General features: G+C 48.4%; 1 protein-coding gene across 1 annotated transcript in view; it reads right to left on the bottom strand.

Annotated features, from left to right (window-relative positions):
* fgf13a (fibroblast growth factor 13a) overlaps positions 1-27,500 on the bottom strand; it is an 86,171-nt gene that overhangs the window by 43,499 nt on the left and 15,172 nt on the right. Inside the window, exon 3 of the mRNA XM_062476307.1 lies at positions 1,492-1,659. Within this exon, the coding sequence (XP_062332291.1) occupies positions 1,492-1,659 (168 nt within the window). The remainder of the gene's footprint in view (positions 1-1,491; positions 1,660-27,500) is intronic.

Below are 27,500 nucleotides of genomic sequence, written 5' to 3'. Positions count from 1 at the left end.
TTTCTCCACCCCTCTCTCTCTCTCACACTCGAAGTCTCTCCATCTCTATTTTCCTCTACCGCTCTGTTGCTGTTGCGCTCCGCCTATCCCCCTCTCCATCGGCCCAGGTGAACGTCATGGTTCTGCGTTTCGAGAGCTGCGTCAATCAACAACACCCAGTTGGCCGTCGACCACGCGGAACGCGCAACTCTGTTCTGTGTATTGGGGGTTTCTGCAGTCAGGAGGAATCAACGTGTACCGTGCTCTTACCAAGCGGCCTGGGAGTCTGGAGAAGGAAAGCATGTTCACGTGGTTGCAATCTCAAACCTTAACACTCTACTGGCAGGGTAACAGATAGATGGAGAGATGGAGTAAGGCATGACAGACCCCCCACCCCCCCCCCCTCCCAAGGCCCCACCTCTTCCTGTAGTGTAGCTACAGTCCTGGAGCAGCGGGCAGAGTGACAGCATGCAGGCGCTCAGGGGCACAACCTAACACCCACAGTATATCTTGATGTTGGGGGAGGGGGAAGGGGGCAGCAACCCTCATGCACATGGAGACATGTGGGAACCAGGGGGAGGGGGGGGGGAGTACAGTAAAGACTGACAGAGGTCAAGAGGAAGGGAGGAAAGAAAAGTAAGTGTGAGACTGAAAGTGGGTAAGGAGAGAAGGAGAGTGGCGAGAGAGGGAGGGGGGGAGGAGAGGATGGGGAGAGATAAAGGCAAGGGAAGGGCTGGGCTGGGTGGGGAATGGAGGTGCTGGTGAGGCCAGAGGGACCAGACTTGTGAAGGCAGAAGCAGGGGGAAACATGAGGTGACAAGAGGTGTCTCTTCCAGGGGGTTCAGGTGCATGTTTCAACTAAGCGACCGTTATATTTAACATAGAAAGACCAGGTTAACAGAAACCTCCTGTGTGAGCAGAGGCTGTGGTACTGCCCTGTGGTACGAATGAAACGTTCCCCCAGTGAAGGCTCAGTCAGAAGTGAGAGCTTTGCTGAGGGTTTTCAGTTCCCAAACTCCTGATGGCAGCTTCAGCATCATTCTCTGACCCCAACCAGGGTTTTTTTCAGAGGCCTCCAGTTTGTTTTGGCGGGAGGATGTGCCAAAGGGTGACGATGACCCAGTCAACGCTCAGAGAGAGGTGGGGAGGGGGGGAGGATGCTGTGCTCTGTGAGCAGACATAAGGTACAAGCACACACACACACACAGCAGGGAAAGGAAGGGGAAAGCCAGAAGAGTTCTCAGGCCTGGGGCATTATCCACAGACAGTCTCACACTCACACACACACACACACTCACACACACACACTCACACACACACACTACAGGGGGGCGTAAGCAGGGCAGATGCTTCCAAAGATGGAGCGTAAATTAAAGAAAAGTTTAGTTTAGGGGGTGCGAAGACAGGGTGGGAAGACAGGGTTGGGTGGGGGGTGCAAGCATCAGTACAGACAGAATATGAGGATGGGGGGGGGAGCATCAGCAAAAAAACAAGGACAGGATTAGAACAAACCTTCGGGCTCTGAGCTCTCTTTGTGGATGGCTTGCTTCAGCGGGCAGCAGAAGATTTCATGACACTTAGCGCGAAAGGGGGACCCTTTACTCCTTATATCCGCTGAATGGATGGAGTCCTGCCGCAACATAATGTACTCCTGGGTACCTGGGGCCGCATCATCCTGGACTGCGGTGATGCCACAACAAAATGAACTGGGGTTAGAGAGCTCACCACAAACAAAAACCACAACAACTACAGGAACAGAAGGCAGAAACACAGGCAAATCAAAGACATTCAAAATGAGGCTTGGGTTAGCATTATTGCAATCGAGTGTTTTAGAATAGAGAGATGTGGAAAGAGAATCAGAGGGAAAGACTGAAAGAAGCAAGAGAGAGCAAGAGAGAGCAAGAGAGAGCAAGAGAGCGAGAGAGAGAACATCAAGCTCACTGAACAACTTAAAACAAAGATAATCAAAGTAACCACAGTGGGAGCTTCAAAGGACTTCTGCAAAGAAAAGGGAGAGTCAGAGGAGGGATGGACAGAAACACAAAACAGAGGGCGGCACAGGGAGCAGTGGCATACACAGCTACTAAACACTAGGTGCTAAATATGAGCATGCTAGCTAGCTCGTCCCACGGCTGAGAGAGTGAGACACCGGGGCAGAGAACGGCGGCCATGCAGGTCTGGCCATCCGCCAACAGATCCACCGCATGAGGTCAGACAGAGGTGCGATAGACCCCGACCTGTGAACCCTCAATATCTGCTCCCCATCCCAACTCCACCCCCTCTGCAAGCAGAAAAGCAGATGCATGCACAGGCCACAGAGCCACCAGGTGGTCTGGAATGAGGTATCATAGCAGAGCGGATGTAAACATGCATGATGGTCATGTGGAGTGCAGTTTCTCATCATGTTCTGAGAGAGTTCAGAACAGGGTTCCAACAAACACACAATCAACCTTCTGACAGGAATGCTCGGTTCTGCTTATCTGTTTCCTTCTGAGTGATTAAGGCTATCGGCTTTGATTAGATCCTGAAAATATCTGACCTAATTCACACAGCGAGAAGCTAAACATTTCATATTTTGCACAATTGTTTCTTGTTTGTTCGAATAATTATTTGTTACATGAGGGCCTTTCCGGAAAAACAGCACAGGCAACGTCTAATCTGTTCAAATACGGACAAATGACAAAACAAAAGGTTTTCTGGGTGACTGATGACAGGGGCTGGCACGCCGACCCCTCTCTGTGAGTCCAGACTCCCAGCAGCCTTCCTGGCTCCTACCAGGGTGCCTCTGAGCTGGAGAAGCAGTCTGATCCACTTACTAAACACCACCAACCTCACAACCTACTTTCTTTCCCACAGATTCGGTCTCTACTATTTCACCACCCCACTCCGTTTTCTATCAGTGGTCTGATTCTAGCCTGACTCCACGTCCGGGGTATACAATAGGTTCAATCAAAAGTCTCTCTCTCTCTTCCTCTATCTCTTCTTTGTACTGAAAGTTAAATATGAATGCAGTATTATTAGCACTGTCAACTTGTTCTGTTGCCAGTGAAGACACACCTCCTTGCACTCGTTCACCCACTGCTGAGCACGGCAGACACATGTACAGTCCATCCAGTGACACGCACACAAACACACTCACCCCTCTGTACACACACACACTCACCCCTCTAATTCACACAAACACACACACCCCTCTGCACACACACACTCACCCCTCTAATTCACACAAACACACACACCCCTCTGCACACACACACTCACCCCTCTAAAGCACACAAACACACTCACCCCTCCACTGTACACACACAGGCATACAGACAGGAATACACACATGGAGACATGAATAGGCCCAATCCTGTGAGACCAATTAATTTCAGTGTGGAACAGAGGGACAGCTTCACTCCATTCCTTTAAAAGAACAGAGCGATATAATTAGAAGCTGGTGTCCATAATGTGTACAAAGCATCTTCTCCAGCACAGATATAGCAACCGGGTTACAAATGTGTTTCAACATTGGGTAATAATTTGACTTAACTTGTGTGCTGACCTTGGCTAGGAACAAAGATGCCCATTTGTCAGTAAAAACAACATGAGAGCTGAATAATGTCCACGGCACCAAATAATGGGAGTCTAACATTTGCATATTTTGTTACTGCTGTCAAAATGAATGCCAAATGATTCCCCATTAGCACGGAAGGGAACGTGGAATAGGCTCATTTGCTGATAAATTAAAAAAAATGACTATATGATACAAATAACACTCACACACACACATTACACAGCTACTGAGAAAAACACAATCATGAAGAAAGAAAAGAAACTGCAGGAAGTAAAAGCCCAGTTTCAGATGATACCACCGAGCCAACCTCCTCCCCTTACACCACTCACCAACACTGCAGACAGGGATGAAAAGTGAAACGTGTTTTGGGTATACTCAGACAAACTCAGTTCATTCTTCGTGGAACCTGACCCATATTTAATCCCTCTGCGTCTCTCGCGAGGCACAGTGAGTGGAAGCATTTTAATAAAGACTCTCCTCCTACAGTACCTGCTTCACTAACAACATCAACACAACTTCTATTCCTTCACAGTCGTCCGTTTCCGTGCTTTGTGGGATGTGGACTGACTGTAGGAGATCCAAATTGACAGTGTATTTTGACTTTGGAGGCTCAGATTGAGATTTGAAAAAGTATGTTTTCATAAGGACAGTAGTGTTCGCCTTCAGGGTTGTCTGCTAAGGCCAGTAGTTAGCCAGCTCTCCTCTCCAGTGGCGGCTGTGAGGACCGCTGGGCGCGTGGAGAGACCCTCCAGCTGGCCACTCATCTGGGCCGCACTGATACTGGGAGACCGTCACTTCAGACAGGGGTCAAGCTCCAAACTGCTCACTGCTACATGGGCTCACTCACTCCAGGTTCGCTGTCTTTCTTGTCCTCTCACCTCTCACCGTCTGCCTGGCTCCCCCTCTCACATTGCATCACTGATCTGAAGACTAGATCTGAAGGAGGCAGCAAGAGTGGATGGTAGGAAGGGACAGAGAGAGGGATGGACGGAGCAGGAAAGAGAAGGAGATGAATGGGGGACAGGGGATAGGATGGGACGACAGAAAAAGAGAGCGGTGGGAGAAAGACAGAGATAGAGGATAGAGAGAGAGAGAGAGAGAGAGAGAGAGAGAGAGAGAGAGAGAGAGAGAGAGAGAGAGAGAGAGAGAGAGAGAGAGAGAGAGAGAGAGAGCATATATGGAGTGCTGAGATAGACTACAGAAAAGGTTCCCAAATGCCTTATTCCAGCATGTTGTTATTAATGACCCTGCTAACTGCCACCTCATCAGAGGCAATAAAAATGAGAGACGGGGTAGGGGGGGGATTTTTCACCCTCCTCCACTCTACTTCTCGAACATGTGCTGGGGGCTGAGGGGAGCTTGATGGATGGCCCCTCCCTGTCCTGTCCCACCCCTCTCTAGGCGTGCTTCTGACTGCGCCCCCCCCCCCACACACCCCCTCCACAGCCACCCAGAATGAGCTGTCACCCAGCGGCATGATGGGATGTGATCTACAGGCTGCCAGCCCCGCCCGGCAGCCCACAATGGATGTCCTTGCCCGCTGTAGTGACAGCCAATCGCAGGCCTGGGGGTCGGGGAGAGCGCAAAAGAGAGGGGAGAGGTTCTGATGATGGACACAGGGAAGCACCTCACCTCTGATGCCTGCTTATCTTCTTAAGAAGCCCCCATCCCTGTCCTCCCCTAAATCCTCACCACCTCCGCCCACACCACCACCACCACCCTCACACCACATGCCCTAGCTCTCAGGCTGCAAGCCTGGGACAACTCCGCTGCATATGTTAGCCAGTCCTGGATAGCACTGCCTCTCTTGCTCTCTGACAGTGTAGCACCACCAGTGCTGCCCCACGTCCACACATGCCCGCTGTCATTTAGACCCCCACATAGTGACAGGTTCAAGGACGTGTGACATGTGCCGAGATATCAACCAGGGCAGTGTCCCTGTCAGGCCCCTGAGTAACGACCACTCCCGTCTTGACACACACACACACACTCTGCCTGAGAGCAGATTGGGGTCGCAGAGTTGAAGTGGCACATAGGATTTACAAGTTATGGACAGCAATTCATACAATTTACTGAATTCAGGAGTATCCATCAAGATTGAGTCATTTGTTCTCAATCCAAATCAGATTCAGGATTAAGACATATCTGCAGCCTAAGGTGTGCCTTCCTGAAATAGCCTGTCCTCCTTATGGTGTTACCAGTGGTTGAATCTAGCACATTGTCTTCTGGGATCCAGTTCTTTTGAGCATAGCTCTGTCTCCAGATATTCATACAGTTTTATTTTGGTCTCCTTGCGAGTCACCTTGCCGACGCCAGCGACAGTGAGAGGAGGTGAACTCGCCGTCCGCTTTGAAGCGCAGAATGAGTTTGCAGATTTCTTTCTCTCCTTTTTCATCCTCTCTCTCTGTTGTTTTTCGTTCCCTCCACAGCTTGTCTCCTGAAGCTCCTCACAGTCACATGATCGTCCCCAAGCCTATTCTTAAATTCTCCTCCAACCACCCGTTCCATCACTGGATAAATGTCAAAATGATTAAAATAGGGGCTTAGAAGCTCAAAATAAAGATGGCTCATCCATGGTGTTGGCCACGTTATTTTTTCCCATGTGCTAGATAGAATTACCAAACAAGCTAACTCACAGTCTCTCATAAACATTTGAATCACTGTAGAAGTCATCCTTTGTGGGTTTTGAATAAAGTTTGGAGTAACAACAACTTGCGTTGTCATTTTACCCTCTACGGTGGAAACCCTGAAACTTCCTGCCCAGACTCATTCCATGTAGGTAGTGTAAAATGGAGGGCAGAAACAGGTCAGACCATTCCAGCTAATGCTGGTGATTACTTGAATGGTCATGGCTGAAGTCAGGCACTTCCAACAGGAAACTAATTAATTTAATCTGTATAAATGGGTAATGAATATGTTGAGACTCTGTTGGCAAACAAGGGTGGGCCATCTTGTTTTGTTCTAGTTGTCTAGAGAGTGAGGCTGAATGGCTTGTTCTCATCCCTACCATGGTCCCCTCTCTTCCCCCTCCTGCTGCTACCCCACCCCCCTCACACACACACAGCTTCACATCTCTGACTCACCCTCCATCAATGTTTACAACCCCATCTGCCTCTGTCTGGGCGGGGTTCCGGGAACAACCACCATCTGATAGTCACCCCCCACGCCCACACACACACACACACAGAGAGGGTGCCCAGAACACAGCTGTGCAGGCCATATTCATCATAGAATATGTACTGCAGGCCTGGTAGCTAGTTTCTAGTCTCTTACTCCAGGGTCCTAGCAGGTCCTATCAGACGGGTCCAACAGGAGCTCCAAGCAGGCTGCTTGAGAACCTGAGGGAGGGACACTGGAGCTGGAGCAGCGAGGCAGAGTGAGTGGAGTCTTCTCTGGGCTGACAGACTGTCACACAGGAGAGCTCCATCATCACTCTGAGGCCCTGTGACAGCTACACATGAGCGGGGAGAGTAATGCTGCTGCCATTACTGTGTGTCTGAGGAGATGGAACTGTTGACGGAGACACACTCGCACACACACACACACAGTCCTGATCACATAAGCCTGTAATGATCAAGAGTCAAAGAGTGACCTTGCAATATGCCCACTGATTCATTTTGTCAGCCACAGTACCTTGGCCTCAGGGTTACTACAGCGCACACACACACACTCCCACTTGATGAGTCACGTGTGTGAGCATGAGCGCTTCAGTGTGTCTGTGTGTGTGATGTTGTGTATGCCATGTCAAGGCATCATAAGAGGTTACTGCATCAAAGGTTGAAAGACAGATACAACACATAATATGCAGAGCAAAATATGACTTAGTGTGCGTCACCGTACTGATGTAAAAGCAACACTTGCACATTTAAACGTCCCTGTTTTGTAAACATTCTGTGTCCGCAGGAATCTAGCATTCAGCTGTGAAATCATGACATAGGCTAACTGGATACGGTTCCATTTTAATCTCTGTGGTTCTCAGAAAGCCACGCAATCCAGCCGACATCTGAGTGGCACTTCTCTAAAACCCTCTCGGTTCCATTTTAATCTCTGTGGTTCTCAGAAAGCCACGCAATCCAGCCGACATCTGAGTGGCACTTCTCTAAAACCCTCTCGTACTGCCCTGTATCTCTGCCCTGTATCTCTGCCCTGTATCTCTGCCCTGTATCTCTGCCCTGTATCTCTCACCAACACAAACAACAACATTTGAAAGACTAAGGCATCACATATGGTTGGAATTCAAGTCATGAAAATAATAAATTCTCTTGACAAAAAAAAGAATCCTAAAAACAGCGTTTGACTACTTCACCCTACTTCCGCTCACAGCGGACTGTTTGCTAAGAGTTTCCTAATGGAGGTATAAATCATTGTATCGTCTACGCGGGGTTGACAATATGCCAGACCAGAGAGGAAAATCAATGTGGGGAGTCCATTTGGGGTCCAAAAGAAATGTGTTCCTGAATCCACATCTTGGTGCTGAGCAGGATGGATGGGGCACACACACACACACACACACTGTACACACTCCCTCTCTACATATGCTTATGGCTGTGGGCTGTCTTCATGGTGGATGGAGAACCGATTATTTGGGTGAGGCGGCTCCGCTCATATGCATGCTGTACATATATATGTAGGCTACAGTATGTACATCATGTTGTACACACACACACACACACACACACACACATGAGTGACACACACACACTCACAGATGAGTGACACACAAACTCAAGCACACACATGCAGTCATTCAGAGCAGTGTAGAGAACGGAATAACTATATGAATCTGCCATAGCCCCGCAAACAAAAACTCACTCACATCCATTATACTACATAATGAAACCACACAGTGGAGGTGACCATTTAAAAACCCAAAGCTGCTGGACCAACCTGATCATGAAAAGACTCCAAAGGCGTGGGAGGAGAAGAGCAGCTCCAGCAGATATGAAAAGGTCTCCTCCTTCACATCTAACACTGCTCCCCCACCACTACAGTCATCTCTGTACAAACACTACAACTGCACTCTACACCAAACACCCCAATCACGACAAAGCCAATCCCGTCCTGGTGATGACCACAGAAGGCGATGAGCAGAGATATTTTCCTAGCTGGACACTTCTATGTGTCAATGCACACAGACGCAAACACATGCACACGCCATACAATGGATACTGTGAAACCTCCATTGGGGGCTGGCACAACAGGAGTACGGCAGGGCAACGTTCCAGCCTCACTACAGGAGAACCATCACAAAGTTAAATGAGGGGTGAGGGACTGTGGATCGTGTTTGCTCTCTCTCTCTCTCTCTCTCTCTCTCTCTCTCTCTCTCTCTCTCTCTCTCTCTCTCTCTCTCTCTCTCTCTCTCTCTCTCTCTCTCTCTCTCTCTCTCTCTCTCTCTCTCTCTCGCTCTCTCGCTCTCTCTCGATATATATACCTTTCTCTCTTTCTCTCTCCCTTAGGATACACCTCTCTTTCTTTCTGTCTTTCTGCCAGCTTTGTCTCTCTGCCTCTGCCGCCTGTCTCGCTCCCTTGTACTTTCATAGTCAGATGTGCAACGGACTGGTTAACAGTGCGCTCTGATGGAATCTGGTTTGCCACACACACACACACACACAAAGACACACTAACCCCACCACCACACACCCACCTACCCACACATACACACAACCACCACCCCCCTCCCCCAACACACACAACCACCCACAAACACACACACTGGTCTCCATATTGAGGCAGCTCCTGGCCCGTCAGGTGTGACAGGTGTGCAGCTCAAAGGTCTCCTCCCATTGGCCCTGATAAGCTGATGATGCAGAGTGCAAACACCAGCAAACACAGATGCCCAAATACACAGAATGACCCCACCCCCCCCCCACCCCGGAGGGTGTGTGGGCTGTGACGCTAGCAGGGGTAGCCAGCAGACAGGGATCAAAAAGGCTCCGGCGCTAAGGCGGATTAATGCTAAGGATCACATTCGCCGCAATTAACAGCTGACAGCAGCAAATAGGATTTTGGAGCGCGCTAGTCAAATGGAGCGTTGCTTAACCTCCCATTAGCTCAGTAACACAGAGACACAGAGAAACACTCGAGGATGCACAGCGTAATGGGATCAATATATAACTAAGTGCAGCAAGTGACGAGGAGGGGTTTACGTTAAATCTCACAAAGTCTAACTTAACTGGGCTAAGTGGGCTCTGTACATATGGAGGCATCTCCCGGCTACACTGATCAAGTCCAGCTACATTCGTGCTTATGAGAGTGAAGCAGATGTTCAAATATTTAATCTGTATGCGATAGGGACGGATCCTATCTAACTGCTTCTCGAGTATTCCAGTTAAGTCGACCTCGAGTAATCCAGTTAAGTCGACCTCGAGTATTCCAGTTAAGTCGACCTTCTTCATATTCAAAGCCCACCTCCTCCTCTGTGTGCCAAACACACGCGCATACACACACACTGTTGCTCTGAGCCCACCCGTTCCCTCCTCCACCTACAAGTGGCGTTCTCTCTGCGCAAATGCTCAAAGGCCCTGCAGGAATGAGCACACACACACATACACTCAGAGACCATCATACTGTACACGTCCATTTCCCTAGTCCTCACACACACACACACACACCAAACACTATTCTGAGCAGGAGATACGTAGAGGGCGTAGCGTATGCTTCCTGCTGGAGCGACTGCAGCACATCTTTAATCAAGCTCTTCAATTACCCAGAGAACAAGCGGCCTGTCTGGATGAACCAATCAGCACAGAGCTGACAAACTGCTCCTCAGCCCCTTACGCCCCAGCACTGTTGTATTCTTGCAATGTATCTCACAGGCCCAAGGAATGTGCACACACACACCATATGCACGCAGACACCACATGCCCCCCCATGACACACACACACACCCCCCCCACACACACACACTTCAGATTAGTAATGTTTATGTCTCACATGTACTGCCAGCACCCACCTACACCCCATCTCCAACATTCATTCACTCACACACACACCTGCATATCTGACCCCTGCACAGACTGGGAACAACTACAAGCACCAACATCACAACCAATTAATACACACCCTGATACACATCTCTCAGGGCACCTGTGCACACTAAGCAGGCTTGCATGCAGTTGAGCAGCTTACATAACAGTGTTTGGCCCCTTTGCCCCGTGTGTGTGGTGGCAACGCGTCCGGGAGGAAGGGCTCAGATTACAGAGAAAGCTGGGTCATTAGGGCTCACTGCCTGCCACAGCTAAACGCTAAACGCTGGCGAACTAACACACACACAAACATGTTTCAAACAAGTAAACAAACAAATCATTAATCATCAGTGAGCAGCTGGAGAACACAAATTGCTGCTTATGAGTTCTCATCAATACAGTTGGCGTTTTACAAATAATGTTACTAATACTGGCTTACAAGAGAACTAATGAGAAAAACATATTTTCCCTTGCTGTTGTACAGGATCAATCACTTGAGGGTTGAATCCTAACAACAAGGCCTTTACCCTTGTCTCCTTGTCCACTCTGTCCCTTCACTCTATCCTCTCCCCTGCCCACTCTCTCCTCCTCTGTCCTTCTTCCTTCTCTCCTCATCCCTCCTGTCCTCCCTTCCCATTCTCCTGTGTCCGTCCTCTCCCCTGTCCCATTTCTCTTCCACTCCCCCCCTCTTCTTCCCCTCCTCTTCCTCTCTCCTCCTCTTCTCTGCCTCTCTCCTCCTCCACCCTGTGTCTCCCTCTCTCCCTCTGTCCTCTGCCCCGGTCCCCTTGTCCTTGAAGGGGCTTGTTTACGGTGGCCGCCCCCCTGTACCCGTCACCGGCCTCGGTGCACTTACTGGTCGCCCCAGCTCGCTGATGGCTAAGTGCAGCGGGCCCATTTCCCCCCCGTCATCCATCTCGATAAGTTAATGTGGAGCTGTCATGGCCTGGCCCGGCCCGCCTGCGCTCGCCACCACTTCAGCCCCCCTGTCACACTCAGCTGAGCTTTTATCATCCGGAAGCTCCTCACAGTCTTAAACAGCCTCCCTGGGAAAGCCACTCCCTCCTCCCATTCAGCACCATGACAGGTCCTAGTGATATGACAAATACCTATCCTGTGCTCTAGTCAGTCAGCCTAGGGAAGGAGACGAGGAAAATAAGCCAATTAAGACAACTCGAGGGCCGCCGGAGCCATCGTCATTAGCGATGGTCACTTTCAATACAGATGATGGTATCGAGATGGTTGGCCAACCATTGGTCAGCCCATGATGGACTCACACTCGACCCCTCCTTTGCAGTGCCACCTGTGTCTCCTATTGGACGAGCCATTCTTCCATCGACAGCCTCTCCTGCTGCCTCGGTAGCAGGAGCCCTCTCAGCAGAGTGACAGAGTGGTTTTGGCAGAGCCCTGATGGAGGCCAATGTCCACCTCTGCCCTCAACCAACCAGAGAGCTCCCTCAGACAGGCAGGACAGCCGCACCCCCCCCCCCCCCTCCCCCGGCTCTTTGATAAAGCACCTACTGTACACAGCAGCACAGCTGGCTCATTACGAACGGCCAGGAGGATAGAGAGAAAGAGAGGGAGAGAGAGAAAAAGACAGTGAATAACAGAGACCAAGAGAGAGAGAGAGAGAGAGAGAGAGAGAGAGAGAGAGAGAGAGAGAGAGAGAGAGAGAGAGAGAGAGAGAGAGAGAGAGAGAGAGAGAGTGCAAAGGTTTCATGGACAATGAGGGGGATGAGGGGAAGCAGCTGGCAGAGGAGTAAAGACAAATAGGGGTCTTCTGAACTTAGGGGGAGGGAGTCAGAGTCTGGAAAGTATTATAGACAGGTGGAGACTGACTTTAAAACACCATGAGTTTGGCTGGTAGCATAAAAGAAGAAGAAAAAGGTCTCAAAAGAAAAGACTAATCTAGTATTAAAGTTATACCCTGCTACTTTATCAGGCACACGATCAAAGAGACAAATCCATGGCCAGAGGTCCATCTGTCCCAACTGTCCCAACAAGGCAGTCTACATCCCCTTACATAAAGAGCCCTGTTTGATACAAAGAGGAGATTTAGAAAGCGTCAAACAGGTCACAAAATACCCACATTATCTAATAACTCATCAAGTATATAGCATCACTGCGTGTGTGGTGGCTTTCAAACCTGGTAGGCCTTTCTGTGGAACACGTCAGAGGGATACACAAAACCAGGAGGTGCCATTTGATTCTAGTATTATATAATCATATATATATACAGTATATATATTGTTTTTAGCTGTGTCAACATTGGGCAAATGTCCAGTGTTTACAGAAACCCAAATCGTCTCGTCTGATCTTTCCGAGTCGCTCAGAGTGAGCTGATAGAGCAGAATGTGTCTGTTACACAACAATGATCATCCCTGACAAGATTCTCTGTCCAAATGAATCAGTTGACGAAAGCACTGAGTTATTCAACTCCTCTTTGGTAAACTGCAGCTGTAGTACATAATAACATGATATAATAATCATTTACATGTTTCTGAGCATATTTGAGACTAATTGAGGCTGCCGATGATATAAATGGTAAATGGACTGCGTTTATATAGAGGATTTAACGGCCCCTCGCGGTACACCCAAAGCACTTTACAGTTGCCTCTCACACACACACACTCACACACTCTGACGGCAACGGGCCGATAGATAGAGCAATAAGTCAAGCAAATGGCATTTTTGTTTATGTGTGGATTTTGTGAGGTGAATGAAATATTCAAAGTTCAAGAAAAATTAGATTTCCCACACATGGGAAATATATAATGTTATAATGTTCGTCACACTTTGTGAATATGTTTACAGTGGAGACATTACCTGTCTGGTTTCTGGAATGTTGTCGTCTACCAAAGCAACACCGTGTGGGGCAGCCAGTGCCCAGGATTCTATACAATGAACAGAATAAAGGTCACAGGGAGGTCGTTCTGCTTACAGGCCTTTGCAGTACAAACAAAGCAGGATTCTCTTCCCGCTGACAGCTCCTGTCACTGAAGAGCTGAATGTTCATTATTCCTGAACACATTCTGCCCAGCGGGAGTCTAACCTTCCTACCCTGCCCATGAACGCTGCATGCTGTAGCTCAACTTCTTGCAGAAAAAAAAAACCCACACTGTACGTCACTGATGGAGCACCTTTTAAATAATACAAAGCTTGAAATTATGGTTCATTTGGTGCTTTATGTGTGACAAAGCCATAAGTAGGGGAATTGAAAATAGCCACATTAGCCTAGAAACTTAAGTTGCCCCATTCTGAGTGCGGTTTCAGGAAGTATGGTTAAAACCTCAGAGTGCAGCTAGGCTGCCAGGGTTATCAGGAGTGTCGGATTATCTCTCTCCCTGGAATCCATAGAATCATTTTCCCCCATTCCTGAGAGGTGAGCTGGGGTCACGGTGTACTGTAAGAGGTCACTGATGTGGCACAGAGAACACTGTTTGACCCAATGCATTGCTCACCCAATCAACTCAATATTAGGCTTAGGGTTAATGCCATTCCAATGGGTGTGAATTGAAATCCCAATAACTGTTTCTTTTCAGAGTTCAGTCGATGGAAATTGAATGTATCCATGCTGCCTCTCAGGCCAGGAGGCTGTTCCCTCGACTCGCCTCCCATCAGTCACCACCCTCTGTTAACCTGCTACATGTTCTTACACACACGCACATACACACACACAGAGAAAGGAAGAGACACGTACACACACTCACACTCGTATTGATATACACGGACAAACACACACCTCTTCCGAATCTCCGGGAAGGCGTAGAACAGGACACATGGGGGCTGTACAGTATTGGCAAACAGCCAACGAGCATCGTTACCACTGATGACTCTGTCAGAGCTGTTCTCTCCAGATTACCCACACGGTCCCATGGGAGTTGGAGTTCTGAGTGCTGATCCAGGTGGAGAGCATCAGGAGAGTGAAGAAAGAGTGGCAAACAGTCAGCAGGGTGCTGTTCCCTGCCACCAGGGACACTTCATTGTTCTTACTGGTCACTCAACTCCAGGTCCAGGGCCGAGTGGAAAAAGGGCTGGCAACACTTCACAGGATAGCTGATGAATGTGTGTGTGTGTGTGTGTGTGCACTGGTGTGTACAGTATGTGTCTGTGTGTATGCGTGCGTGAAAGAGACAGTTGTTGGATAGGTCTGGCACTAAATGCTGCCCTTGAGGCCAGTACATGGAACTAATCAATGTCCCAGTGAACCAGTCCAGTACTGCATGTGGGGCATGCTAAAAAGCAAAGAGCAGTGAGGGGAAAATGAGCACATCGGACTGAATAAGCCTTGATGTTGATGTCTCTTTAGAAACTTTGTGTGTTAGGTATGATTTTCCACTAGCTTCCCCCACCACCGAACCCCCTAGAGAGATGATTGTCAGAATATGTGTGGTGTATGTGTGGAAGTTTATACTCATCTTCTAAAAAGACTGTGGGAGAATGAGTTTAGGACCACCTACCAAGAGACTCTCCTGGGAGGATGTCACATCATCTTTCCATTCCATCAAAATCATCAGTTTCACTCTTACAAACTTACAAAAAGTACACACACAGACACACACCAGCCAGCCCTGTACACACACAAACCTCTGGGTCATATGAGGTTGGAAGTGGAGAGAGATGGACATAGGGGAAAAAAGACAGAGAGGAAGACAAAGGTGCAAGAGAGAGCTGATCGTTGGGTTGTATCCGGATGGGAACAAACACAAGGTCTCCTTGAACGGCAGGCAGAACGAGGCCCAGCTTCCCTGATAGAGCCCCGCTGTCTCTGTTTCTTGCGACTGGCACATACACACACGTGCCGCCCTGTGTGTTTCACGTGCTTACATAACACAGAGCAGCAAACAGGCTGCAGTGTGCGCAGGCGGACTAGGCTGGGGTGTCCATCTGGCCATGGGGCCCTTAGGGCATTGAGTGTGTGTGTGCGTGCGTGTGTAGACAGAACTGTCCGCACGTCAGTCTGTGTTTGCACGTGAGCTTCGGAGTGTGTGTGTGTGTCTTTGTTGGTGTCAGTCCGTGATGCATATGAGTGCACATACTGTATCTGCATGTGAGGCTATGAGAGAGAGAGAGAGAGAGAGAGAGAGAGAGAGAGAGAGAGAGACATAGGGAGGGAGAGAGAGAGAGAGTGGTAGAGAGGGATAAAGGGAGAGTGAGTGATAAAGAGAGATAAAGAGAGAGAGAGACATAGGGAGGGAGAGAGAGAGTGGTAGAGAGAGAGTGATAGAGAGAGATAAAGAGAGAGAGGGAGATAAAGAGAGAGAGAGATAGGGAGGGAGAGAGAGTGGTAGAGAGAGATAACGAGAGAGATAGAGAGAAAAAGAGAGAGAGAGAGAGAGAGAGAGAGAGAGAGAGAGAGAGAGAGAGAGAGAGCAAACACGATCCAGTGTGCTTCTCCGGCCTAGCTAGCTCTCTCCGGCAGTGCTCAGGGGCACTCTAATGTGTTCTTTGTGCAGGGGCTTTGGGAGAGAAAGCCTATGTTGAGAGGTGATGGCTCAGTGTATGAGCTGGCCTCAGGACCAAAGCAGGCCTCATAGCTCCCCATTCAAGAACGCTCTTTTTCAGGCATCATGATAGCGTCTGGCTCATGAGCAAACACAGCTAATGCTATTGCACTGCTGTCGGCTCAGAGAGGAGGAGGAGGGGCTCGGTTTGATTCTCCCCTGAATTCCTCTAACCTGTCCCTTCACAGGGGGGCTAAGCTAGCTCTACCTGTGGAGAGCAGAAACGGACCCAGATCACCGCTGTTCTACAAAGCACACAGTGCAACAGCGTCCTCTCTTCCCTTAACCCCTGCCCGGCCCTCTCCTATGTGATGTCGACAAGGATGTGTCCTGTGCATGTTTGTGCATGTGGACTGGACATATCAGACCAGTCCAGCCAATTCCATAATTCCCCAATTCTAATGAGACATGTAGACTCCTCGTATCAGCTCCAGCTGATAGAGCCAGGCACACAGTGGACTAGTAGGCGGCTATTGATTATCTATCTGACAGACATAACTCTGGACGCGGAGCAACATAAGAGCTCATGTTGAACAGAACCGGGCCTTGTAGCCTGTCCAGATGACTTTCCGCCCGATGAACACCACCTTTTAGTACAGTAGAGCAGGACTCTCTACAACCCAGATGGAAACTGTCACCAAGCCTTCCATCTTGAGAGGTAAACTAGCCGAGACAAAGTCCAGGGAGTCTCCATGCACAGCACCCAGACAGGAGGAAATTAGTTCCATTTGTCAAGTCATTTGCAAGGGCCAGAATGAAGAAAGGCCTGCAACAAGTCTACCAAACAAACAAACCCCATTCTGTCAGGAGGTCGATGAGTGTAATGGGGAGGGGGGGTGGTAAGACCTCAACTGGACCGTGGAGGACCGAGCGCTGCAAACAAACAATAGCCATTAGTGCAGGCTTTCATCAGGCCACCTCACCAAAATGAACCATTAGGCTTCCTGTCAGGAGAGAAGGAAGAGAGACAAAGTGTCTCTGGCACGAAATATGCACGGAGTCGCGGACGATCGTTAATTTTCGTTACCAGCTCACTCAGGTGCTGTGTCTGACTGGAAAAATAGGGTAAACTGTTCGTAGAACTGCTGTTCGGCGGAGGTGCGACAAAAGAAGTTCAAATAGAGTTTAAACGTTGCTCTGGACCCAGGTGAAGACTGCAACTGGTGGAGGAGCAGGAAGATAGCCCTCTGATGAATAAGACATGGGTACAAAGCATCAGGGCTAGAGATGAAGTGCAGCCTGGGTTCAAGGACCTGTGTGTGTGAGGGGGCATGGTGGGGATATATTCAGTAACTTCTTTTCTGGAACCCATAGCTTTCACGGCTACACAGAGCCCATTACACAGCTTGAGAGCACAACAGGAGAGAGAGAGAGAGAGAGAGAGAGAGAGAGAGAGAGAGAGAGAGAGAGAGAGAGAGAGAGAGAGAGGACGTGAGAGAGAGAGGACGTGAGAGGATTTAGCTCTCCTCCATTACATGAATTATTCAGCCAGGCCATCCAGACGTGTAACTGTGTATCTTTCATGAATACCTTACACAGCGCAGCTAAGCTAACACTGCTGCCTCTCAGTAACAGTGGAGGAGGAGGGAGCCGCAGAAGGAGAGAGAGTGGAGGTAGACAGTAACACACTTGATAAAAACCAACATCTCTGAGCAGAAATGGAGGGAAATTACAGTGCACAGTAGCTGTCTCCTCTGACACTCTTAAAGGTTAATTAAGGATCAGACTCAAACTGTCACTATCACAAATAAAGCGGAAAAGGCTAACAATATTTATATTCTGGGATATATGTATAAGTCAAATCAGGGCAGAGTCCAACAGCTGTTTAAATTTGGTTGAGCGTAAGGGTCAGCCTTCAGGGAATACCCCAGTGACCAGTCAAGAACCACTATAGCTAAAAATAAAAAGGCCTCATTTCCCCAGGGTGGTGGCCTGTTATTTAAGGGAGGTGCTTTTAAAGGACAACTCACATACTGTACAGCAGCCAGGAGAGTTGTGTGTGTGTGTGTTGAGTGTTTTTCTTACCCTGGTAATGTGTGTGCGTGTGTGTGTATGTATGTGTGTGGGTGGGTGTGAATGTATGTGTGTGTGTGTGTTTGTGTACATGTATTAGTGTGTGTGTGTTTGTATTTTTTTGTGTGATACTAATAGTTGATGTCCGACACAGCGTCCCCCAGGCTGGGTTTACTCTGGTGTTTACAGAGCATGATCAGAAGGATTATTGCTTGAGACAGCTGCTCTGCACTCTATTATTACAGGCATACAACAAGTGGCAAACTGGAACAACATCACAACAAGTGAGAATGACAGCACAAACAAGGTGAAAATGAAGAGTTGTCATGCCCTTCCTAATCACACAAACAATAATCCCAACAACAACTAGAGAGGGTACAATTTCTGGGGAAATTGTAGGGTGTGCTTGCTTGCGTCGGTTGCACAGGGGTCCGTTTTTGATTGACATTTTTACAACTGATATATCTGTATATTTTATATTAAAATGCATACTTATTGGGTGTGCTCAAGCCTTCGGCGAGAGCACAACCTTTGTTCTCTCACATATATATTTATTTATTTATTTATTTATTATTGTTTATTTTCGCCCCCCTAAGGATCAGTCAATATTTGGACTACATACACAACGGCGGTGTCAAAAGGTTCGTCTTGGTAGCGATTGCGTTGGTTGTATTTTTATTTACGTTCCGTTGCATGGTTTAAGTAGAAATTGCGTTTTTGTGGTGAAAAGTGAAGCTAACGGTGGCTAATTTGCTAGCCACAGTCACTGACGTTACTAACGTCACTACGTCACTAACGTCACGAAAACACACGTGACTACCTGTAGCAGAACATTCGTTTCACGTCTGTTAACATGGGGGATAGCTAGGCTAACTATAGCTTTACTGCAAGGCAGCTGCAGGAACGCCACAAGCAAAGAGGCCAGGGTGATAACTATTTACTCATTTTACTTTGTGATGTGAAACACAATTATGAAATGTAATGTACAATATTAGCTGATATTATTAAGGAAGGTGCCCACATCTACTTTTGGAAACGGTAGTCTACTATTTCACTGAAGCATTAGCATCATGACATTAGCCTCTGTTGCCCGGGCAACACATACTACAGTGGTCTATGATGCATCTGTTTTCAATCTTTAAAATAAACATTCCTCACAAATACATTTTCGTTGTAGGATTTATTATGACATTACATTACAAGTAAACGATTTGTGGGTGAAATTATCATTACCTGTGGTTTCAAACCAGTGTAGCTCACTGCAACGCTGTAGCCTACGTAGTGACGTAGTGACGTTAGTAACGTCAGTGACTGTGGCTAGCAAATTAGCCACCGTTAGCTTCACTTTTCGCCACAAAAACTTAACTTCAGCCTAAACCATGCAACGGAACGTAAATAAAAATACAAGCAACTCAATTGCTACCAAGACGAAACTTTTGACACCTAGGTTGTCTATGTAGGCCAAATATTGACAAAGATTTAGGGGGGCAAAAATAAATAATAATAAATATATATGTGAGAGAACAAATTCTCTCACATATATGTATGGGTGTGCTCTCGCCGAAGGCTTGAGCACACCCAATAATATATATGTGAGAGAACAAAGGTTGTGCTCTCGCCGAAGGCAAAGCACACCCAATAACTGTAACCAGGCCAGAGGACTGGAAAGTAAGGAAAACAAGGTTCTTTCCTAGAACTCACTATAAGAAAAGTGAGTGCTCGTTAATCTCTGTTTCACTGGGCTTCTAAATATAGTTAGATATCATCTAAATAAAGGTTGGTTACTGTGAGCAGGGCATTACTTTAATGACATTTACTCTGGTCAGAATTCAGGAAGCCTTCGTTCCCTGTTTGAGGACACTGTGATGTCAGAGAGCCAGACAGACAGCCTGAAAGGCCATTAACTGGAGTTGATGTTTGCCCCGTGAGTATGTTTACACAGAGAGAGAGAGAGAGAAAGAAAGAGAGAGAGCGAAATAAAATACAGAGAGAAGTGATATATGCAGAGAAAGAGAGAGAGACAGAAAGGCATAGAAAGACAGAGACTGGGAGAGAGAGACATGGAAAAACAGAGAGAGACTGGTAAATAATAGCCACAGTGCGTACCTGCCACCCTCTAAGGACTGCTCCAGAACAGCCTGAGTGTGGGGGAGGGGGGTGGGAGGAGGATCGGGGGGGAGGATGAGGGATGAGGTGAGAAGCAGGGGAATAACTGGAGAGAGACCACAGGGAGTAGGGTTTTGTGGAGCACTTAGCAGGCATATAACAAACATGTTAGCGAAAAAGGATTTTTACAGCTCCAGCATCATTGATCCAATTATTGAATTTCTTGATTGATTATGCAAGTGTTCATCAGACGGGAAGTTGGCAGGTGTCCACACAGTCACCACCCTGCAGAAAGACGCTCGGTTACTGCTGATAACTGCTAATAGTTATATGTATCCCTTATCCGTGTACTAAACCAGGTTTCTATGGCAGCAAATAATTTACAATGCTATTTGGCCAGAGATACAACCAGTCAGTCAACCAGCCAGCCAATTATCCAGCCAGCCAGTCAGTGTGTACATTAGAATAGGTCAGGCACGGGGAAGAGCAGGTGCCTCTATTTCAAAGCATCAAGCAGCTGAGAGATGTTACTGATAATCTCCATGACAACTGCCAAGGAGTTGTGGGGGTGGGGGGTTGAGGGGGGAGCGGATCCAGAGGTGGAACACGACGATGTCACAATGTTGAGTAAGCTAGCTGGCTTGTCCCCAGGGTCCTGAACCGTCTGAGCTAGTCGATATCTATTTAATGGGGAACAATCCCATCAATTAGGAATTAATTGCTACATCATAGGAACCTTCCAGAGTGCCTCTTTGTTGATTAGGTAAGGGAAGTCGATCTGTGTTCAAAATGCCAATGATTACTGACAGGTTAAGTGCTAAAACATGGACGTCTCTCAATACTGTACATCTGCTCTCCTAGAAACCAATATTTGGAGTGCACATCAAACAAAACATGTACACTATCACTGGAAAATGATCAGGACATAAACCATGTTTGCACAAAAACTTCTTTGTGAAATGTTAGACACTAGTAAATGCTATTTGCCCAGATTTCAAATTAAGTCAAAATCCGACTTGACTCCCAAACCTCCTGCTGAAACTACTTTGTTTTTGTACTGTTCCTCAGAAGTAGACAGTCTTGTCAGTTGGGATTTGTTTATGTCATGTTACATATTTGATGTGCATGAACATGCACAAAAGCTGCTATTTGTCAGTCCAGTTGACAAGCACACTTTCATGTTTACCTTTCACTACGAAACTTAAAATATATTTTTAAAGGTAAAGATTGAAAGTAATATTTGTGTATGCTGAACCTAAAGTAAATACCAAAAACCCTTAAAAGTTTTAAATTCTAAGTCAAGGCGGCCATTTTGTGTCACTAATGAGCTATCCGGCTCATCATTCATCTGTGCAACCACATCACTGGCCTTTTGTTGTTTACACTCAATCGGAGAGTATATGGGACACAAATGTCACACTGCCGCACAAACCTGATGCAAATGTCGCAAAGATGTCGAAAGAGAGAGATAAAGAGAGAAATAATAGAGATACTGTATATCGACAGGACGTCCATTTTTCTCCAGTTATTGTGTCTGTAGTACCATGGGAGCAGATGTCCCATTCAGTAGATGAAATTACACTGAGAATATACCCAAACTGGTCCGAGATTCATATACATCACAAAAGCTCTCCTCAGATGCATGCTGAAGGCCTCACTGCTTACATAGAGCCTTCTATGACCACGAACACTTCACGGCTCGGTTAATTACTTGATTATTGCTGCGCGGAGGCATAGCCATCATTAGGACAGGAAGAGATTCTGGAGTTAGAGAGTAAGCTTAGCACAGCAACAACACCCACCCAGTGTTCAGCGCCGTCTGTCTGCCCGATGTTCTGTTTTTTTTTCTAGAGGGTTCTAAAAGGTCCTCCTGGTGTACTTCCTCCAGAAGAGGGGGATGGAGTGTAAGCAGAGGGGGAGTGAGGGGAAAAAAAGTGTTCCACTTTCATTTCACGGGTGCCCGCTGGCGATCCGGGGGCATGGAGGCATTAAATTGTTTTGGGAGGATGTTGTTGTTTTTTTGCTTGTTCCCTACAGATGTTCATGGGAGTCTTATATCAAGAACCTTATTAATGTCAGGGCAGAGCTCTCTAGTCCCCTGTGAAAGCAGGCTGGAGAACAGGGACATATGCGGGCCAGGCAGAGTATGGATTACTCGTTAAGTTTACATTGCACTTTCACTCACACACACACAGAGAAACATGTTAACACCAGTAGGCCTTCAGAACAGACTAGGGGGTAGCTGTTATGCATGACTATCTGTCTCCGTCCTTCATTTGACCTAACATACACACACAGAGAGACATATCAAGACGTAGAGAGAGAAGATATCAAGACATATCAAGACATTAGGGTTGTTGCCATAAACCCCAAAGGCTGTATTTTTCATAAAGCACCTCTATGTCACTGAAATCACTGAACCTAACTCCAGCACGGCATCACTTATTGCCGGCATAAAGGATACAAGAAATGGTTTGGGGTCAAGCAAAACTTGACTTAAACACTGAGCATCGTGCCATGTGTTACCCACTGTCCAGCTCCATCATAAGATCTACTCTAAACTGTATTTGACCTGTATTTCACGAAAAGAAGGCCTGGGTTGACAGGTAGTAAAATGCACAGGTCAAACCAACTGACTAACAGATAAAGAGAGGAGCAGTGGTTCGCCATGACCTTTGCTGCCGGCCCGCCTGTGGCGACACAAACCACAGGGGATTGTGGGTTAACCAGCAGAACACAGACACTGGAGGATGGTGTGGGGAGGGAAGCCGTCTTCCAGGTGACACTCACTGAGGAGAAAAGGAGAGAGAGCGAGGAAGAGAGAGAGGAAGAAAGAGAGGGGAAGAGAAAGAGAGGAAGAGAGAGAGGAAGGCGAGAGAGAGAGACAGAGAGAGAGACAGAGAGAGAGAGAGAGAGAGAGAGGGAGGGGAAGAGAAAGAGCGAGAGAGAGAGAGAGAGAGAGAGAGAGAGAGAGAGAGAGAGAGAGAGAGAGAGAGAGAGAGAGAGAGAGAGGAAGAGAGAGTGACAGGCAAAGAGAATGAGAGGAAAAACCACTGCGGTCTAATGGGAGCAGGGTAAGTGGGTAATATCACTGCTTAATAGTTCTTGGAAAGTTTCTCATTTCTTGCAAGCGGCAGCCACCTCTGTTACAGGGGTAAACAACAACAAAAACAGCATCATAAAAACGATGGGGAGCGTGCAGTGTTTATGTTGTGACTCTGCTTTAATCAACCTCAATTTCATTATCTGTGCAGTAATACAGACAAACAGGACAGTCGATAGCAGCCCACCAGGGCCTACACCATCATTCTGAATCTAAAAAAGAATTCTGTGTGCTGAGGGACAAGAAAGGAAAAGGTTCTAAATCAATACTTCCAACTGAAAGAGCAGCGAGGTAAAATGCCATGTGAAGTCCTTTTGTGCCTGCCCCCCTCTCCCTTTATCCCTCAACATGTCACCCACCTGCTCCTCGGGTGGGCCCCAAACATGCTCTAAACACCCCTCACAGCCCCAGACCACACAGACACCTTAGCAGCAATAGGCACCCTTTTGACATATGACACTCCTCTCCACGGCATAGACCAAAGCCCCTTCCCCCATCACCTCTCCCCCCCCTCTCATTGCTCCTCTGCCCCTCTCCCTTGACCCTCAACCCTGGGCCATAAAAAGGCACACCCTCAGAGGCGGAGGAAGTCTTTGCCAAGGCTAGGCCATGATGACAGCTTAGCGACCAATCTGTGAACGCTGTGTCTTAAGTGATGCTCAGCGTCAGTCAGGGGCCCGCTGACCGGCCCCAACGTCATGCCCTTGAGTCTGACAACCATAATAGTGACGCACCGGGCTTATGACTGAAGCAACTACGCCTTCGAGCAAAGGCTGGCTGTTGAGGGCGTCGGAGGGTACACAAGGCCAGTAGCCATGTATACTACAGGCCAGAGAGCTGGCGAGCTGACGAGAGCACAGCCAATCAGCATGGTCGACCTTGAGGGGGGGGGGGGGGGTGGCGGCTAGTGTTTTGTAGCTGTCTGACTTGGTTGGTCGGCGCGTGTTGGAGCCTGCACCAGAGCTGCTGAGGAGAAGGAGAAGACGGAGGAGGAGGAGTCTTGGAGATGAAGGCCATGACTCAGAGAGCAATCACAGCAGATGACTCTGTGCCGTAACAGTTGTCAGGCGCTATCAGTCTGGCCCAGCTTTGATATACGGGGAGGAATTCTGCATGAATAACTTCCTCTCATCTTCCCAGAGCACCACCACTGCATAATACTGCTCCCCCCGGGAGGGAGGGAGGGAGGGAGGGAGGGAGGGAGGGAGGGAGGGAGGGAGGGAGAGAGGAAGACAGAGGGGAAGGGAGAGAAAGACACGGAGGGAGAGAGAGAGAGAGGCCGAGAGGAAGACAGAGGGGAAGGGAGAGAAAGACACGGAGGGAGAGAGAGAGAGAGGCCGAGAGGAAGACAGAGGGGAAGGGAGAGAAAGACACGGAGGGAGAGAGAGAGAGAGGCCGAGAGGAAGACAGAGGGGAAGGGAGAGAAAGACACGGAGGGAGAGAGAGAGAGAGGCCGAGAGGAAGACAGAGGGGAAGGGAGAGAAAGACACGGAGGGAGAGAGAGAGAGAGGCCGAGAGGAAGACAGAGGGGAAGGGAGAGAAAGACACGGAGGGAGAGAGAGAGAGAAAGGAAAGAACAAGAAAATAGAGAGTTATAAACCCACCCTCGTTTGTTTCAGCGATTACACATGAAGAACACATAACACACACACACACACATACACACCTTGTACTCACAGAAAGTGCAGTATCTGTGTGTGTTATATCTGAGAGCTGAGCTTTCCTTTCAAAAGAATATCAATTAACAACTGCATACTTTAAAGAGCTCAGAGCTTTCAACTAAAGAGTTCACTATCTATTGTCTGTCCCCCAACCAATGGCAGTGTCTATAATAGGCAGAAGTGTGACATCACACATCCACGGGCAGCTCGACTTTGTTTTCATTTTTTTACCCCCATGTAAATTAAACGCACCAGAAATAGCTATTTTGTCAGCTCCTTTCTATTTAGATTTGATGAATAATTCAGCTGAAAAAATGACAGGAGATATTTTAACATGAGCTCATCGCATCTGGACAGATTTCAGAGCTATGTACTGACAACACACACACACAGTATCCCCCCCTACACACACACACACACACAAACAGCAACCACACACAGTGTACAGGCTAGCCTACGTTCTGACCTACATGGGAGAGTGTGTGGGGGGGGGGGGATTGTGAGGAGACTTTTAAGCACCTCTCTGTGTCTGCGGTCTCAGAGGAGGTGGCGAGCCCTTCTTCTCTGACACAATTAACCGAGCCCATTTAGCCAGGCCCATTCAGAGAGCTGGTGTGTGACAGCGGTAATCCGGCCTCCCCAGCCGACGCCCAGCCCAGCCCAGCAGCCACTCAGGGCTCAGCTGACGGCACGCTCGCTAACTTCATTTACCCCGGTACACGTGCCGGTGAGCCGACTAAGAGCAAGGCCTGATGGGTGATCCCCTCTCACAGGTAGCAAGATGACAAGCTGAGCTAGGATGTTAGCATAATAGCATGGGCTGGAGCCCAGGCTGTCCTGGGCTAGGGCTAGTGTGTCTACAGGCTGGGCTAGGACTCGCTGGACCTAGTCTGACCGGGTTTGAATAAAATAGGTACAGTGGTGGTTGTAGTGTTCTGTATGGCGATACTATTTCATGGTGGAAAAGGCTGTAACTAAGCTCTGGTTGACGTTGTACAATGGATGTAGACTGGGCTGTAGTATGCCTGGATGTGCTATGCTGGGCCGTGCTAGGCCACAGTCTGGTCAGGAGTGGGCCGAGCTAGACTCCCCATCGCAGCTTAGCCAACCGCACCCAGGGGGCCTGTTATTTTGGGAGCATGAGCTTGTTGAGGGGGGGTGCCATGACAACATCAGTACTGCTTAAGCGGCTTACATTTCCTCAAGCACTCCTAGTGCACCATGGAATCTTTGCCCTCGCATGTCACCCCCGCACCCTTTCCCCCTCCCCCCAACCTCCCCCCATCGAACCTCCATCCCTGCTCCAAAATCACCTCGGTGATGTCACAGAGGAGCATGTGACCCTGGTGCATACATGTCAAAGGGTCACCAGAAGTTCATCTAGCTGAAAGGGAAAGCCAATCAGATCTGCAGAGGAGAGGGGCTTGGAGGAGGAGGGCTAGAGGGATGAGAGAGAGAGAGAGAGAGAGAGAGAGAGAGAGAGAGAGAGAGAGAGAGAGAGAGAGAGAGAGAGAGAGAGAGAGAGAGAGAGAGAGAGAGAGAGAGAGAGAGAGAGAGGGGGGGGGGGGGGAGGAGGATGACAGGTAATAGACACTTGTGTCCCAGATGAGTGAAAGCCCGCATTATCTCTCTCTCAGAGCTCCGCTCTGCTACACACCGACAGAGGCACTTAGGGGCCGACAGAGCCAGCGTGTGCTCACACAGAAGTGTGTGTGTGAGAGAGTCTGTACAAGTGTGTGTTTGTGTGTTTTAGAGAGCAGAGAGTGTTCCAGAGACTGGAGTGTACATTGCATTCAGGTGAGATTTTTGTGATGTCCACTCTCGTTCTCTCCTGGTGTCTCTCACTTGGAGCTAGGACGCCCGATGTGGAGTGTGTTATGGAGTGTAGGCAGGAGAGGGTTAACAGGAAGCCTCAGGTGAACAATCAGCCATAAAGTGATATGATACCTTAACAGGAGGTTGTAATGTCCCCCTGCTCAGCTGCCTGGAGCCATGGCCCTCCCTGGTTATTAACCCCCTGCCCCTCTGTTCCCTAGCCCCTCACCCCCTCACCCCCCACCTTCACCCCTGCAGGCCAGCATGTATATGCCAGAGAGAACGCCATAAACTCCCTGCTGACATACGGCATTACTACCTCGTTGGTTAAAAGAGCGCCATTAAAATTGACACCGAACACGTAGGGAGGCAGAGTTTAAGAGCACTTTCACGTAAAATAGCACATTATGGCTGACAGTCTCTGAGAGGGATCAGTGTCTCCACAAGTGGAGCCCTCCATTCCCAGTTACAGAGACATATCCATGTGATGAACAATTCTTGGGCAATGCCAACAAGCACTAGTTGACGATCCCCTATCTCTCTCTCTCTCTATATCGCTGCATGACCATGAGAAACACATGACTTGCTCCCTCCCTCCTTCCCTCCCTCCCTCCCTCCATTTCACACAGCCTGACACCTTCTGAGAGGTCCTCTGAGAGGTCCACAGGGCTATCTGTTAACAAGCCTGCGCCGAAGACCTCAGCGGACCCCATGGTGCTGTCCTACGACTGCCTGCTAACAAAGTGACGGTCAGTAGAACCCCGTGGACGGGCGACGCCTGCTCCCGTCACCAGGCCC

The sequence above is a fragment of the Osmerus eperlanus genome, chromosome 13 (genome assembly GCF_963692335.1).
Source record: "Osmerus eperlanus chromosome 13, fOsmEpe2.1, whole genome shotgun sequence".
NCBI lineage: Eukaryota > Metazoa > Chordata > Actinopteri > Osmeriformes > Osmeridae > Osmerus > Osmerus eperlanus.
Note: the sequence above shows the minus strand (reverse complement) of the source record. Positions and strands in the feature narration are given on the sequence as shown.